This window comes from Nannobrachium achirus, assembly GCF_963921795.1.
Source record: "Nannobrachium achirus genome assembly, chromosome: 12".
NCBI lineage: Eukaryota > Metazoa > Chordata > Actinopteri > Myctophiformes > Myctophidae > Nannobrachium > Nannobrachium achirus.
In genome coordinates, this window is record NC_137832.1 from 15,634,282 (window position 1) to 15,649,905 (window position 15,624).

A 15,624-nucleotide genomic window follows, 5' to 3' on the forward strand; every position below is an offset into this window, starting at 1 on the left:
TTAGCAGTTGTGTTGTTAATTAAATATTTATGCAAAACACCGAGGCATATCTGGATGAAAATAAAATAAAATAAAATAAAATAAAATAAAATAAAATAAAATAAAATAAAATGAAATAAACATTTCAAAATGTCCTTTTCCCCAACTACAACCCGCACAATGTGAGCATTCCAATCAGACCCCATACCCCAGAATGAATGCCTGCCTGCAGCGTGCATGCATGCCGTGCGTCATTGCGTAATGTGTGTGTGTGTGTGTGTGTGTGTGTGTGTGTGTGTGTGTGTGCGTGCGTGCGTGCGTGCGTGCGTGCTGGAGGAGGGGAGGAGGTGGGGTGCTTCTGGGGGTGTGGATCATAGACTGTTATCCCCCCCGCTGGCTGACATCAGTAAGCATGGGGCCGCGGTTCACCCAGTGAGCGAGCGGAGGAGCGAAGCAACGGGGGCGACAGAAGAATCATACGGCGATCGCATCTTTCCAGCGGGCTTTTTATCATTTTATATCGTTTTATACATTAACGTCTACATTATCCGCGGCCGCCGCAAGACGTCAAGACGGTGCGTCGGCGGCCCATGAAGAAGGAGAATGGAGATCGAGAAGAGGGCGAGCGGGTTCGAGTACCGATCCTCGGGCACACCGGAACGAAACAACGCGAAGTCCGTCGTGAGCGGTAGGTTTGCAAACAAGATCTCTTCTTTATTATACTGGGGTGTTGTTGTCGCCTGCCGAGAAGAACCGGAGCCACCACCAGGCTAACGATTAGCTCGGTAGCTCCTGTTCTTTCTCGGCAAGCGACACCCTTTGCTTAAACGGAGTGTAATGTTGGCTGTGAATGAAGCTTTTTAAATCACCTTTAGCGGGGTAGCCGCCAGTGGCGTCAGTTCGGAAAAAAGCTAAGGTATGGCAACATGACTGGACACCAGTCATGTTGCCATACCTTAGCAACAGGCACGATGAGAAGTACATTTGTATTATTTCCCCCTGTAGCCAAGGTATGGCAGCTGGGGACTGCCCATTAGTACGAAGGTTCATTAGTCCGAATTTAGTTAGGGTTACTGAGGGTTAGGCCTTAGGGTTAGAGTTAGCCTATTCTTAACAAATTCGGACTAATGAACCTTCGGACTAATGAACCTTCAGCTGCCATAGCTTGCCATACCCAATTGACGCCTCTGTAGCGGGGTAGCCGCTGGGTTTAGCTAAGGCTACGTAAACATTAAGGTATGTTTTTTTGGGGGGGACCATTGCCATACCATATCCAAGTTCCCTCATTATGCCTTTTTCACGCTGTTCTGTAAGTAGGCCCTAAGGTTAATTCATAAGTGATTTTAATTCAGATGTGTGTTTAATTAACCCATATAGCATCACTCTACGGGGGTGTGTGCTGCTGTGCTTACAGTGGCGTGTGTGTGTGTGTGTGTGTGTGTGTGGTGGACAAGGTTGACGTGAATTAATTCAAACGATATGAAATTGGCTTTTGTTAAAATGAAAGATGTAGCTAGACGTTGAATGGAAGACTTTTCGGTAGCCTTGTTGAAATGGTCACTTCAAAGACCTGCGGAAATGCATGGTGGTGTTTCTGTGCTGTGTTTATTTCCCATGCACTGTGATGTGTTGGACTGGTTCCCAAACTGTGGGTCGCGACCCATTTGTGGGTCACGGACCAATTTTTTTATGGGTCACGAGTAAAATCCCATTTTCTTTTTCCTATATATTTTTTTAAATATATATTTAAAAAGATCTTTTGAAATATAATATTTTATTTTTACAAATATTTTGTAAAGCATTTTATACATTTTCAAACAAACAAACGCGTTGTGAGCTTGTGCTATTTTCACTCGTTTGAGTGTCCCGGGCAAAAAAATATCTAATTTCTCTCTTTGAGTCTCGACCAAAAAGGGTTTGGGAACCACTTGTGTTGGAGTGAGGGCTGGGGTTTGCTGGGAACAGAGGTAGGAATGTTTTTATTTGGACGTGGGGCAGTCAGCGGGCTTTGGGTAAGATCGTAAAAAGTGAACTTTTGAACTTGGAGAACGCCCTGAAGCTATTAGGTTTTTAGTCACCAAATCCGGTGTTGTTGGCTATTGCACCATACAATGGATGGAAAAAAAGATGGCAACGAAGACAGGCAAAAAAAACACACACAAGGATGAGGATGAAAAGAGCCCAGTTCAATCAATAGAACCGTGTCCAATAACCCCAAAAGCTCCTGCCCTGTTTGTTGTTTTGATTAATGTACTGTAGACAGTGCATGTGGTTAGTGGTTACAAAACCTTTTGGGTCACTGTGACCCAAAAGAGAAATTAGACGTTTGCCCGGTGACCCAAACTAGTGAACACAGCCGATCTACAAGCTCACAACGCGGTGAAGTTTGTAGATCGGCTATTTTCACTGCTTCTTAAACATCTGTGTTCTAATTTATGGAATCTTAGCTCTCTGTCTTAGATTTGTTTTCTTTGATTTCTTCATGAAATTACTGGAAAAAAAATGTTTTTAATTCATGGAAATAAAATAGATTTTTGGGAATGTGTTTTGAACATATTTTTGAATTATAATAAAAAAAAAAAAAAGTATAGTAAACCAAAAAAAACGAAGGGACCCACAAAAAAATGTGTCTGCGACCCACAAATGGGTCCCGACCCAGTGTTTGGGAACCAGTGCTGCTGTAGTCCACAATGAATTGTGTGCCTGATTATTATGGATACAAAAAAAGTTGCCTCATATTTTCTCCTCGCCGCTGATGAGTGATTAATGTGTTGCTATACATCAAAGGGGGATTGATCCCCATGCTGGCAAGTCTTCCGACGTGTTCTGTAAAAGGTCGGTCATCAATTTGACTCGGTCACAATAGCATTTTTTCCCCCCGTTTTTTTTAATTTTCATGCAAATCCCATTGACAGGTCGCAAGCTAAAACAGGGCTCCGTTGCTTTGCCTTCAGGACGACTTGTCTCTCTCAGGCGCCAGTCCCATATCGTGCCCCCATGTGGGTGTGTGAAGATTTATTGACATTTCCAAGATTAAAATTCCTTTAACCGTGCAAGAAGCCTGTTTGTTAGAAACAGGTTGCAAGCAAGCAAAGCTTATTCATCGGACGAACAGCGGTGATGGCCTATTGCCTACTACACGCGGACGTTTTGTCATTAATGGCTTAATATTTTCGTTTGCATGTTTGTCAAAAATAAATAGCCCAATTTTAAACCAGTTGGCATAATAATCGAAATGTGTTGGTTATATAGGCTATTTGGCATTACTTGAATTATTTCATTTTAAGTCAGACATTATCCTACTTAACTATTTTTTTTTTAAAGAAAACATTAATTATACAGTCCTGGAATTTAACAACACCCTATTAAGCTAAATCCTATTAAAACACCTTTCAAACCTAATTGAATGAAACACTTAACCCCCAAAATGCATAATTAGATTAAGTAAAGTCATTATAGAACTGCAAATAAATTGTAATTCGATTGAATTGCAAAATGTTAAATGCACGATAAACGTAACTTGAATTTTCCAACCAAGAACATTTGGGCTAATTCATTATGCCTACTTTTTTACTCATACAAAATGTGTAGCCTAAATGTTTGAAATCTTTTACAACCATTTCGACTCCTTGAGAATTTCTAACACCAATTTATACACTACAGTACCAATTTATACATTTTGGAATTGGCATTGACTTGGATTTTCACCTCCATGTTTTCACATTGTGTATACAGGCATGGTTTACAGCTTATCTGTAATTGCTGGCCTTATCCCTAAACAGATTTGAAGAAGAAACTCAATTTTCATTGATTTCAAGAATTGACCATGTGCCAAGAATTCGTCTTTTTGTCCCCTCTCGGGTCAATGAAATGCCCTTAAAAAAATGGAATCGTGCTCAGCAAAAAAGAGAGAAAAAGGAAACATGTTGGTGTGGCTTCTTTGGCCTTAGGGGCTGGTGCCTAACAGGGCAGCTTTAACAGATCAAATGAAAGAAAGTGCTTTGTCAGCCTCACAGATCTGCACCGTGGAAGGGGGTGGAGGTGGTGGTGTGTGTGTGGGCAAGGCGTCTCTGTATCAGTGGTGTCAGTTCAGAAAAAGCTAAGGTATGGCAACATGACTGGTGTCTTGCACGCGCCTTCGCGCGCGTGCAAGACACCAGTCATGTTGCAATACCTCAGCAACAGGCACGATACATTTATTTTAAGAAGTACATTTTATTTCTCCCCCCCCCCCCCCCCCCCCCCCGTTTCTACGGTTTCTTGGGCTGGATATGGCAGCCTGGAACGGTTGTTCAAGTGTAGCTAAAAACGTAACATGCCACAATTAACAATAATGCATTGCACCTGTGCAGCTGACCCACAGAACCTGGGAATATACCATCTTGTCAAGAATAAAAGCTTGGAGAATATAATTATAATTTAACCCATTTAGGCCTAGAATTATTGAATGCTTTAGCTATTGAAAAATAGCAGATATACAAGCTCGTGCCGCGCTGCGAGCTTGTAGATCTGCTATTTTTGAAAAAGTTGTGAAAATGTGTGCAAATCTTTGGATATATGTATTTTCAAAGCGAACGGTTGTAACTCAAATTTTGCTAAATATTTTGAGATGCGGGTCAGTGGCCAAATAAATATCATTTTGGGGGCCCTTCACATGAAAAAGTTTGAGAACCACTGACACAGTAGTCTCTCAAGAACAGACTAACTGAGCTCCAGTTAAGTGAAAAGGACCTTTTCTTTGACAACGTTTAGCCAGATTGCTGACATAGAAACATAGGCTTTTCAAAAAAATCTTAGAAGGATTCCAAGTACTTTTATTTTCCCCCCTGGACCCAGGGTATGGCAGCTGCATACCCCTGCCATACCCAATTGACGCCCCTGCGTCTCTGTGTGCCTTCTCTTTTCCCTGGGGAGAGGATTGGTAGTGTGGTGGGTGGGTGGGGACGGAGGCAAGGCAGGATGTGACCCCCGCAGTGACGGTGAATAATGATTCAGGAGTACAGTAGTGGAGGGAGGTGATGGCGGGGGTAAAGCAGAGGGAGAGAGAGGGAGGGAGGGGGTCGCAACCAGGCAGATGTGATCCATCACATCTCCTTAACTTGACTCCATCTTTTAAGCTCCTATCTCTTATCTCTCAATCTGTGTCAACAGCCACAATGACAAGACCTGCTGGACCTTATACGTCTCTTCTCCCCTCCCGTTTAAAATGTGTGACTTCTTCTCGGGCTGGTTAGAAGCGGAACACGCATGAAAAGAAACTCATTCACTGATTCAATTCGATTTTCAATTTCAATTCAAAGGAGCTTTATTGGCATGAGAAAACATACGTTTACATTGCCAAAGCAGGTGTCACAAATAAAATAAAAACAGTTGAAAATGGGGAACATATATACTTTAGGAGGGGGTACAGCATTGTGTAAACGGAGAGCTATCTCACATTGTGACATTTTATATATATATACAGGGTATAAAGCTTTTGGAACAAATAACGGCATTATTTTTTCTCAAAATGCATTTAAAGGTAGCAGCTCTGTTTCATAGTGTATGTGCAGTGCAGCAGGTCTAGATGTCAAGCCATGGTTCGTAGTCCTTAGGGTGGTTGTGTTTCTAGCCTTCTTTTGTCGCAACAGTTCACAAATCTTGCTGCTGTGTTCGCACATTGTTGTATTTCTCCCAGTAGATATGGGAGTTTTTCATCATCTGATTCAATGTAGGCCTATTATGTGTTTGTGTGGGTGTGTATTAGAAGATATCTTAATTTGACATAATTTAATTACATTTTAAAAGCAGTTGAAGACCTGTGGGCATGGTGTGATAATGCCTCTTGCTTGAAATGTTAATGAAGTAGTTTGATAAATGTTTGTGAATCAATTAATGTGATCTTGAAAAACAAATAGAGGCATCGGCTGTATTTTAATCCTCTATATTCTATTGTTTTGACGAGGCAAGTTTATTTGCATGCATTTAAATTAAAACTGCTCCACACAAAACATTAAAATCATCAAGACTAAAGTGCAAGGATTGAAAACGTTATTAGACAAAAACGGAACAGTGCAAGTATAGTAAATACATACAATAGAAATGTAGTACAGTACAAGTACAGTTAAACACCCTGCCTATAAGAAACATCCCAAATAAGACCTTTTACAGTCTTTTTTTTTTACGTTGGAAGTCCTAGGTATTCAATTCATACCTAGGACTTCAATAACATCACTTTTAAAATGGCCTTTTATATCCAATTAATACTCAAAATAGACATAAAATATTAACAGAGCTAACTACAATAAAACCTATGATTTATTCCATTGATCTCTGTTCTTGAAATCAAATCAAACATGAAAGGGCAGAAATGTGGAGACTTGGTAATCATTTAAACCTGACAGACATTACTATCTAAAGAGAAGTGAAAGCACAAACATTTTATATCAAATAAAATATAAAACACTCAAATATAAAATATTCTGTTTTGTTTATCTTATAAAAACTTTAAACCATCGATTCGTAAATCACTTTTATTCTGGATGATTGCTAAATATAAAAATTAAAAGGAAAAATGATTCAACAAGAATCTGATTAATATGAATGTACAAATGTAAGGTCTATGCCCTGTTTTCTTGTGTATGATTCAGCGTTGAAAACAATATCTATTTTGTCCATTGTGGAATAAATATGTTTAAAAAAAAGCTGATGGCCATCATCAGTAATAAATTAAATTATATTCAATAGCACCATTTTGTCATTATAAATGTCTAACATTCTGTATTGTGAGTTTAAAATGGCAAACCATCGCTTTGAAATTAAACTTTGTATCTGGTCAGGTGACAGTTTCTACCAGAAAAAAAAACAATCTGTTGTCTCTAACAGAACAACAAATATGTATATCGTTGTTTTGCATTTATCATTTTAAAAATGATTTAAACTAGTGAAAACAGCCGATCTACAAGCACAACGCCGCGCACCGCAGATCTGCTGTTTTCACTACTTTTGTGTGACAGCCTTGTATGATGAAGCAGGGCTTTTATTTTAGGAAAGAACGTACAAATTTGAAACTTGGAGATACGAGGTTTCCACCCGACAACGACGATATATATTTTATTTAATTGTTCTACTGGTGGTTGATCAGTACATACTCTTTGTTAAGTGCCTTGGGTGGTTGGAAGACTCTAGAACAATGCTATATAAATGCAGTACATTTATCATTCACTCACAAACTAGACTACTGATATCTCAATAACCAGATAAGATTCCTCTTGTTCTTTCTCTCTTCATCCTGCTTTAAAGTCCCAGATAGGGGAGGTTAGGGGGGCCAGCACTCAATCTTAACTCTCCCCACGCTTTGAACGTTCACGTTCGCCCGATTTCGCAAGACCTCTGCGCCAATACGGCGCTCGTTCGGTTCGTTCGTCTGATGACTGTAAGCTGATGAGGGGTCGCGCGGCCGTGTACTGTAAACACATTTTCCGCGGTGATGGTGTAAAAAATCCATTATGCGTTAACATCAACGGAGAACAATTCACTTCCTTGTTGATTTCTCTGGCTCTGAGGCTCTGTAGCCAGTGACTGGTCTTCTTCTTCTTCAACACATAACAGGCAAATTCACATTCATTCTCGCATGACGCCGCCCTCTGCTGCCTGGCAGACCAAAGTGCACTATTGCACAACCAAAAAAAATAAAAATAAATAAATAAATGTCTGTCTATCTACTATAACGTCGCAAAGGTAAGCCGCTTTTTGATGGCACCAGACCCAATAAATAAATAAATAATCTGGCAGTAGGAGAGTTAAGAATTCTAACATTTGTTTGGTTGAATTATGACTGTTGTCGTGTGTATATATAATATAATATATATATATTGTTGTTATTGGGTGGAAACCTTGTATGTCCAAATCCGTTGTGTATTTATCGTTTAAAAAAGATTTAAACTAGTGAAAACAGCCGATCTACAAGCACACACAGCTTGTAGATCTACTCTGCCCTACAAAGGCAGAATCCAGTATCTACGTTCAAGAATTTCACAAAAAAATGGGTTTGAAAGTGTTACAGCTGATCAGCCAAATGAGATAAAGGCATATAAGTGATATTACACTGATTTATATCTGTCTTGAGCTAATTGTTTATCCCCCAATATCATTAAGGCTAATTTGACCTTTGGATGACACAAATAAGTCGGTGTGTCTGAAAATGTAGTTACTGCACTCTGCCTTTGTAGTTTTCTAGTTTTGTGCGACAATCTTGTATGATGAAGCAGGGCTTGTGTTACTTTACGAAAATAACTAAAACCTTAGGGAGGGACTAGTGCTGAAGAGAGTAATTTTATGTTTGGTTGCTCTCAGGTGTTGCATGCTGAAAATAGCCGATCTACAAGCTCACAGCGCGTCGCAGCGCGACGCGTTGTGAGCAAGAGTGAGCAAGAGTAAGAGTGAGCAAGAGTAAAATCAGTCATTACTATGCCATCAAGGCCTGCCAAAATGCATTTTAGTTGACTAAATCAAATGTAGAATCAGTCACGTAAAATCTTAGGATATTTAGTCGATAAATTTAGACTAAAACTTTCCAGGTGACTCAATTATGACTAAAACTAAATTACATTTTATTCTAAAGACTATGACTAAAACATACAAGGTTTCTGCCTGAAAGTGACGATGTATAGAAACGAGAGAGAGAGAGAGATGGGGGAGGGAGAGAAGGAGAGAGTGAGTGTCCAAGGTCCCCTCCATCCTGTCCCTGCGACCTGAAACTGTTGTTTCCTGGCAACAAGGCATTCCACTGGTCATCTCTGCCATGATGAAGAGGAGAAGCAGATAATCACATGAAGCCAAGCCAGACACTGTGTGGTCTGTTTGAAGCGTGACCAGTGACCACAACATCTCACTAACAGCAACACAATACAGCAAGGACAGTGTCGGTACAGTTGTATGCCGACACAATTCAGCAACATTACATAGATAGATAGATAGATAGATACCTTTATTATCCCAAGGGGGAAATTAAGTCACCCAGAAGGTACAGCAGGACATAAAGAAACAAAGAAAAGGACTGGTGTACAGCCGAGCGACAAAAAAAAGACAAGAAGGAAAAATCAACAATACAGGAGAATCAACCATACAGAGCAATTAAGTTTAAAAAAAAATATATACAGTATATACATAAAGTGTCGAGACAGAACACGACACAACAACAAAAAAGTAGTACTAACGTTTCTGTAAAGGATTGCAATTTTAAGGGACTTTTCTAAGCATTATTGCAAACTCAAAGAACTTACAATGGTCCAGTCATTCAAACATTAGGAACTACTTCTGTACATAGTACAGTACTGCCTCAAAATCAGTCAATGCGAGAGCTTTTTTAAATCAGCAGTTTATCCTAATAATTGTAACCTTCTGTAACCTTCTGAATCTTTCATTGACTTAAGACGGTAGCATTTGTCAATGAAGAGGTCTTTGATCAAAGATCTGCTTTTTGAACGCCTTTTTGAAGATGTTTGATAGCCAAAGTTGTAATCACGTTTTGGTATGTATTGCATAGGGAAGCATCAATTTATCTGCTGTATATCGACCGTATTAGCAGATACTCGCCTTGTCGGCGAAGAAGATGACTTTCGCGGAGATGTTTAATGCCTATTATAAGGTAATGTGATGCGTTGTGAGCTAGTAGGTCTGCTATGGAAGTCCTATATCTGAGTCTCACATCACACTCTGATTTAATTGAACACTGAGGTGTGCTCAGATTGTTTTGAAGTGCCCTTTTCTCACTGCTGCTACATTATTACCTTATTTTTTGTGTATTATTGGCAGCACAGTTGTAAAGAAGGATTAGGATTAGGCTGCAGAAGGATTAGTTTTTGTGTGAGGACGGAACATTTAGGGTAGGCCCATGTAACATTTATTTATTTAGGTTTCCAAAATGTAATTTAATGTTAAGACATTTATGATTGAGGGAGAGTAATTATGAACACATCATGCTATATCATTTATAGGATTCATAATGACTGCTTGTATTCATTGATGAAAAAATAGCTATTAGCAATAATAATACTCACAAATATAGACAATTTAGATGCATTGAGATACATCTCGAATGAAATCTTGAATTGAATCCAACCATTAACAGGTGAATCGTAATTGAATCGCGAGTGCGTTGAATATTCAGACCTCTAATAATTATATATAGGCCTACTGTGTGTATGTATATTCGTATGTAGATGAATGGGTGTGTGTGTTAGAGTGGCCAATACTACTCTAATCAACTTTTTCATTATCCATTACTGCAACACAGAATACAGAATTGTCATTTTATGCTTTATTTTTAATCAGAGTCTAGAGAGACAGGAAAAGGGGCAGAGAGAGAGGGGAGACATGACAGGAGTCGGTCAAAACCCTATAGTCACGACTCATTTCGATGCGACCACTGTTGTTTTGGACAGCAAATTTTGATTTAGTTTTAGTCCTAGTCTTTTGAATAAAATCTTGTTTAGTTTTAGTCATAATTTAGTCTCCTGAAAAGTTTTAGTTTTAGTCAAATCTTAGTTGACTAAATATCATGAGATTTTAGTTGACTAAATCTACAGTTGATTTAGTCAACTAAAATGTATTTTGGCAGGCCTTGATGGCATCGTAATGACTGATTTTACACTTGGTTGCATGCTGAAAATAGCCGATCTACAAGCTCACAACGCGTCGCAGCGCATATAGATGGGCCACTATTTTCTTTCAAAAGTTTTCGCCTATATAATGACGTGCCCTGCCAAAAAATAGGGACGCCAGGGTTTAAAGCGGCTAAGACGCCATAATGGCCAAGTCTCTGTTGACCTCCACGTAACCCAGGAAAGTATTTACAACCTCCACTTGAGCCATGAGCTACAAGGGTAGAACCATTGAGGGCAGCGGCAGCAAGGTTGGTTGCAGAGTTGTTTTGTCCATTGATGCAGCCCCAAAGCGGCGACCTGGAGGGGACGAACAATTAACAGCTGGTATTGAGATGCAGGCGGGGGTTGGTTGGCGGGTCAGCGGGGTTGGCTGAGGGCAGCCATAAAGCATTATTTTGCGGCGGCAGAGGCCGATACAGTAACGGTACGGGGACAGTTGGTACAGTGACACTGCTTATCTAGGAGCCCCGGGGTGCCAGGACTTTTGTCGGCTCTCTGTGATATTCAACACGTAGGCCAGCCAGAAGCCATAAACGTCGTCAATTTGAGTTTGAATTTGGGAGGATGAGTTTACAGGCAGCTGTAAAACACTGAACTTGGTATGTAGAGGCTTTGCTGTGAAACTGTTTCCCTCTCTCTCCACCTAACGGGACGAAGGGATGCAGTTGCTGGAGGGAGGAGGACTTTAAAATGATATACTTAAGTGCTCTTCTGTAAATATCTAAAGTGATATTTCAAGAATGGCTCGGTGTTGAAATTCTGGGTGTTTCGTTACTATATTATTTAATGAGGCCTCCTCATGTGATGTCTACCTCGATAGTAGGTCCTAAACGTACTGTAAAAGTATCCCATGGGGGGGCATTGTACTGTAAAGTGTAGGTGTCAACTATTTCAAAAGGTGGTGGTTTTATTTTAAAATTCCTCAGATCCCTCTCACCTCCTACCCTAACCCTAACCTAACACAGTGTTGATTTTGTTGACTAAAAACTATGGCGAAAAATGTTTGTCGACTGCGTTTTTTTCACTGACGAAAACTGAATAAAAACGAACTAAAAACTAAGCTGTGATGACTAAAACTAAGACTTAATATATTGACAATTTCGTCAACAAAATAAAAACTATACTAAAACCTTGGGGGGGGGGACTAGTGCTGAAGAGAGTCATTTTATGTTTGGTTGCTCTCAGGTGTATTTTCAGCACGCAATCAAGTGTAAAATCAGTCATTACGATGCCATCAAGGCCTGCCAAAATACATTTTAGTTGACTAAATCAAATGTAGATTCAATCGCCTAAAATCTCAGGATATTTAGTCGACTTTCACTTTAGTAGACTAAAACTAAAACTTTTCAGGTGACTCAATTATGACTAAAACTAAATTACATTTTATTCTAAAGACTATGACTAAAATAAATCAAATTGCTGTCAAAAACAACACTGACCTAACAACATCTCAAGTCAGGTTTCTGGTTATTGGTTAATACCACAACCATACCCAAATGAGATGTTGCCTACTTTTTCCAGTGGACCGGCTGATGTATCTAAATATGCCAATGTTTGAACGCAAAGGTCCTTATTTGGCAGGGACATCTGTAGTTTCTCTCAATTGTAATTGCATTATTTTAAGGCACAACCTGACCCTCTTTATTGATCTTAAGCCACACAGCAAATTTGAAGACGTGGACAGAATGGACGTCGCAGTCATTTCACAGTCAACAGCAAAGACACACAGGCCTGTGCACTATGACTGCTTTTAACAGGAATCTGTTAAACTGTTTGGATTCTTTTTCTAAATTCCCAGCCACAACTCTCATTCTCATTACCTCATCACACTCGCGCTCAAATGCTCCCGCCCATGCACAAGCACTGCATGTGGGGACAGATCTCGTGCGTGCACACTAGGGCATTCACAAATAGTGATTTTTAGTATTCGAATTATTCGACCTCAAAGTATTCGAATAGTCGAATATTCGACAGGACTGGCCAAACATGCTCACGAGGCGTTGTGAGCATGTAGATCTGCTATTTTCACAATATTTATCTGCGGTACAGAGTCTCATTAAATTTAATACCTACAATTCCAAGTGCTTGTCAGGGACTCAGGGTGGGGGTCCCCAGTAAAAAAAAAAAGAGAATATTCGACTTCGGTGAACAACGTTGAATAGTGACTTTGATATTCGAATATTTGGTGAATGCGCTAGTGCGCACACACACAGTCACTCACACAGTCACTCAGTCACATTGTCACACACACACGCACACACACTAGCACAGCTACTGTCCACAAACAACCCGAAGCGGTTGAATCTAAGAAGGTTAAATCAATATCTTATCAATATCTTAATTCGCGGTGTCACTGCGGCTTTTCCGCCGCGCGGGGCGGCTGCCCCCCCTTGGCGCATTATCCGCTTCGTGTTATTAGGTGATTATTATCAGATGGTTCGCTAGCCCCTGAGTTTGCACAGTGCAGTACGCTACCCAGCTCTCCAAGGTAGTAAAACTCTGACCCCTGGCATGATGAAAGGGAAGTTGATCCTTTGAGCGTGTCAAGTCATGGTGACAGAGCCCCCGTTCGCCCCTCTCCGCCTCTGACCAGAGCTTGACCCTCTGCCCGAGCGCCTCGCCGGGATTAGGCCAGATAAAGACATACACCCATTAGTTTAGCATAACATATATTCATGACTCATGAGACTTGAAAGTGGGCCGCAAGCACCTTTGGACCATTGAGCCTTATTATGCACGGCTAAGCAGCTTTTGTTAAACGGAGAAATGGCTTTTTTCCACAAATGTATTTTGTCTGTTTTTTAGGTGCAAATCATTAGGTGGAGAGGTGTCGCAGGTCAGACCAAAAAAAAAAAAAAAAAAAAGTACTGGTGTTTCATTTCATCCATGTTTGATTTTAAATGTTCAAATCGTTTTTAAATGAGTTCTCATTACGCTTGTTTTATGATTCTTTGAAGACCGAAGAAACCCGGGGAAATTCATAGAGGCTAGAGGCTGTTTTTTGAACTTGAGTTGCGCCCAGAGGGAGCGTGCGCGCCATGGGGGCAGCACAGCGCTAGGAGCGCTAGGTAAAGACAGAGCAGACATTGTGCTGCGTGGTGTTACACAGCAGGGTCATGGGTCAGCTGTGGGGGTCAAAGGGATGACCACAGAGCAGCCTGTGGAGCCAACACTCGAGTTCCTCCACAATCTGTCACATGCAATGCCCACCGCGAGGCGGTAGCGAGGTGGTCTTGTCCCCCGGCGGTCAGATTCCACGCTGCCGTGGTTCCCCAAGCGGCGCGGGCGCGAGACAAGTTCAGGTGTGCCTTGGGATTTTGTGACGACCACACATTTTTTTATTGCATTGTTTACAACTATGCAACATTTAGATTGTGTGCAATCATTTCCCAGTACAGAGGAACATTGTATACTCCTCCCATGAAATAATGTTGTATTTATGAATCCATAGTCCCTTACCTGGTTGAACTTTGTGAGAGCCTCATTACAGATGTAGACAGGTTGGTGCTATGGTGATCATTGTCCCTATTGTCACTGTCACTGTATTGGACTACCCATTTATATGCTCTCTGCGTTAAATTAATCACCTAAGCCCTATGTAGTTTGTCATACAGCGAATAGCGAAAATAGCAAATCTAGAAGCTCACAATGCAGTGAGCTTGTAGTTTGTAGCCTCTGTTATGTAGGCTTGTTTTTTTTTGTAAATGTTTGCCAATATTACTGACACGCCAGGGGACAGCCAGGTTGAAAGTGGAAACGCTGAGGTTTATAGTCTCTTTTGTTATTCTGGGTGCATGTAGTGTTCCTGAATGGTTGTAAATAGGGGCGATTTAGGGGTACCTGTGGGACCTGGTGTTGGGTAGCGCTACTCCCCAGATTCAGTGGCCCGTTGACACCCACCGGAGGCAACATTGACCCCCATATGGGCCTAACAAGCCCCTCCACTCAGCCAGCCCGATAGTGCCAATGAAGCAGCAACTGATCCCCTGAAGCAAGGGGAGGGGGGTCACACAGTGGCGTCAGTTCAGAAAAAGCTAAGGTATGGCAACATGACTGGTGTCGAAGGCGCGCGTGCAAGACACCAGTCATGTTGCCATACCTTAGCAACAGGCATGAGTACATTTTATTTCATTTTTATTTTTTCGTTGTTCAAGTGCAGCTAAACTTGGCATGTTAGTAAATGTGCCAAAATAACAATAATAATGCATTGCACCTGTGCAGCTGACCTATGGAACCTGGGAATATACCATTCTGTGAAGATGGGGATATTAAAAGTGTGGAGAATATAATTATAATACCTTGTTAAAGTGACCATTTTGTAAAATTTTGCATTTGTAGTTATTTTACTGTAATTTAACAACATAATAACCAGCACAGATAGACAAAGAGACATTCATGGATTTATATTTAAAAGTAACTTTTATTTCCCCCCCTGGACCCAGGGTATGGCAGCGGAATACCCCTGCCATACCCAATTGACGCCCCTGGGGTCACATAACAGTGGAAATGTCTCTGCCTTCTACTTCTTCTTCTTCGTCTTCTTTTTCTTTTTTATAACCCCATCTGCTCCTTCTCGGCAAACTGAAACTCCTTACAGTCATGCTTGGTTGTCTCCGTCACTCGTCTCCGTGGGTGTGGATTGAAGGAGCAGCGCCCAGGGGGGATTCGAGCCCCTCTCCTTTCTGACCTCTCAATAGCAAGAGAGAGGAGTCATTTTGTCCTGTAGTGTAGGGGAAACAATGATATATCTGTGGTCGCCACTTCCTCCCATCAATCTTAACAGTCAAGGGAAGGGAGCTGGATTGATGGAGTAGGTTGTTGTGACGTCACCTGAGGACGGCCCGACTGTATTGTTCAACGGGGAAGGAAGTGAAGGGCAGTGGTGTAAAGTAACCAAGTACATATACTTAATAATGTACTTAAAGGGATATTCCACTTTCAACAGGGAAACACCTTATGGGCTTCGCTCCACATACACACCCTTTGTAACTTCAAACTC

The 15,624-nt window shown here is 40.9% G+C and overlaps 1 protein-coding gene across 1 annotated transcript in view; it reads left to right on the forward strand.

Moving 5' to 3' along the window:
• Positions 1–582: 582 nt before the first annotated feature.
• Positions 583–15,624, forward strand: part of nr6a1a (nuclear receptor subfamily 6, group A, member 1a) — a gene marked incomplete at both ends in the record, with an annotated part of 113,555 nt that continues 98,513 nt past the window's right edge. The window contains one exon of the mRNA XM_080738964.1: positions 583–667. Coding sequence (XP_080595090.1) covers positions 583–667 — 85 coding nt within the window. The remainder of the gene's footprint in view (positions 668–15,624) is intronic.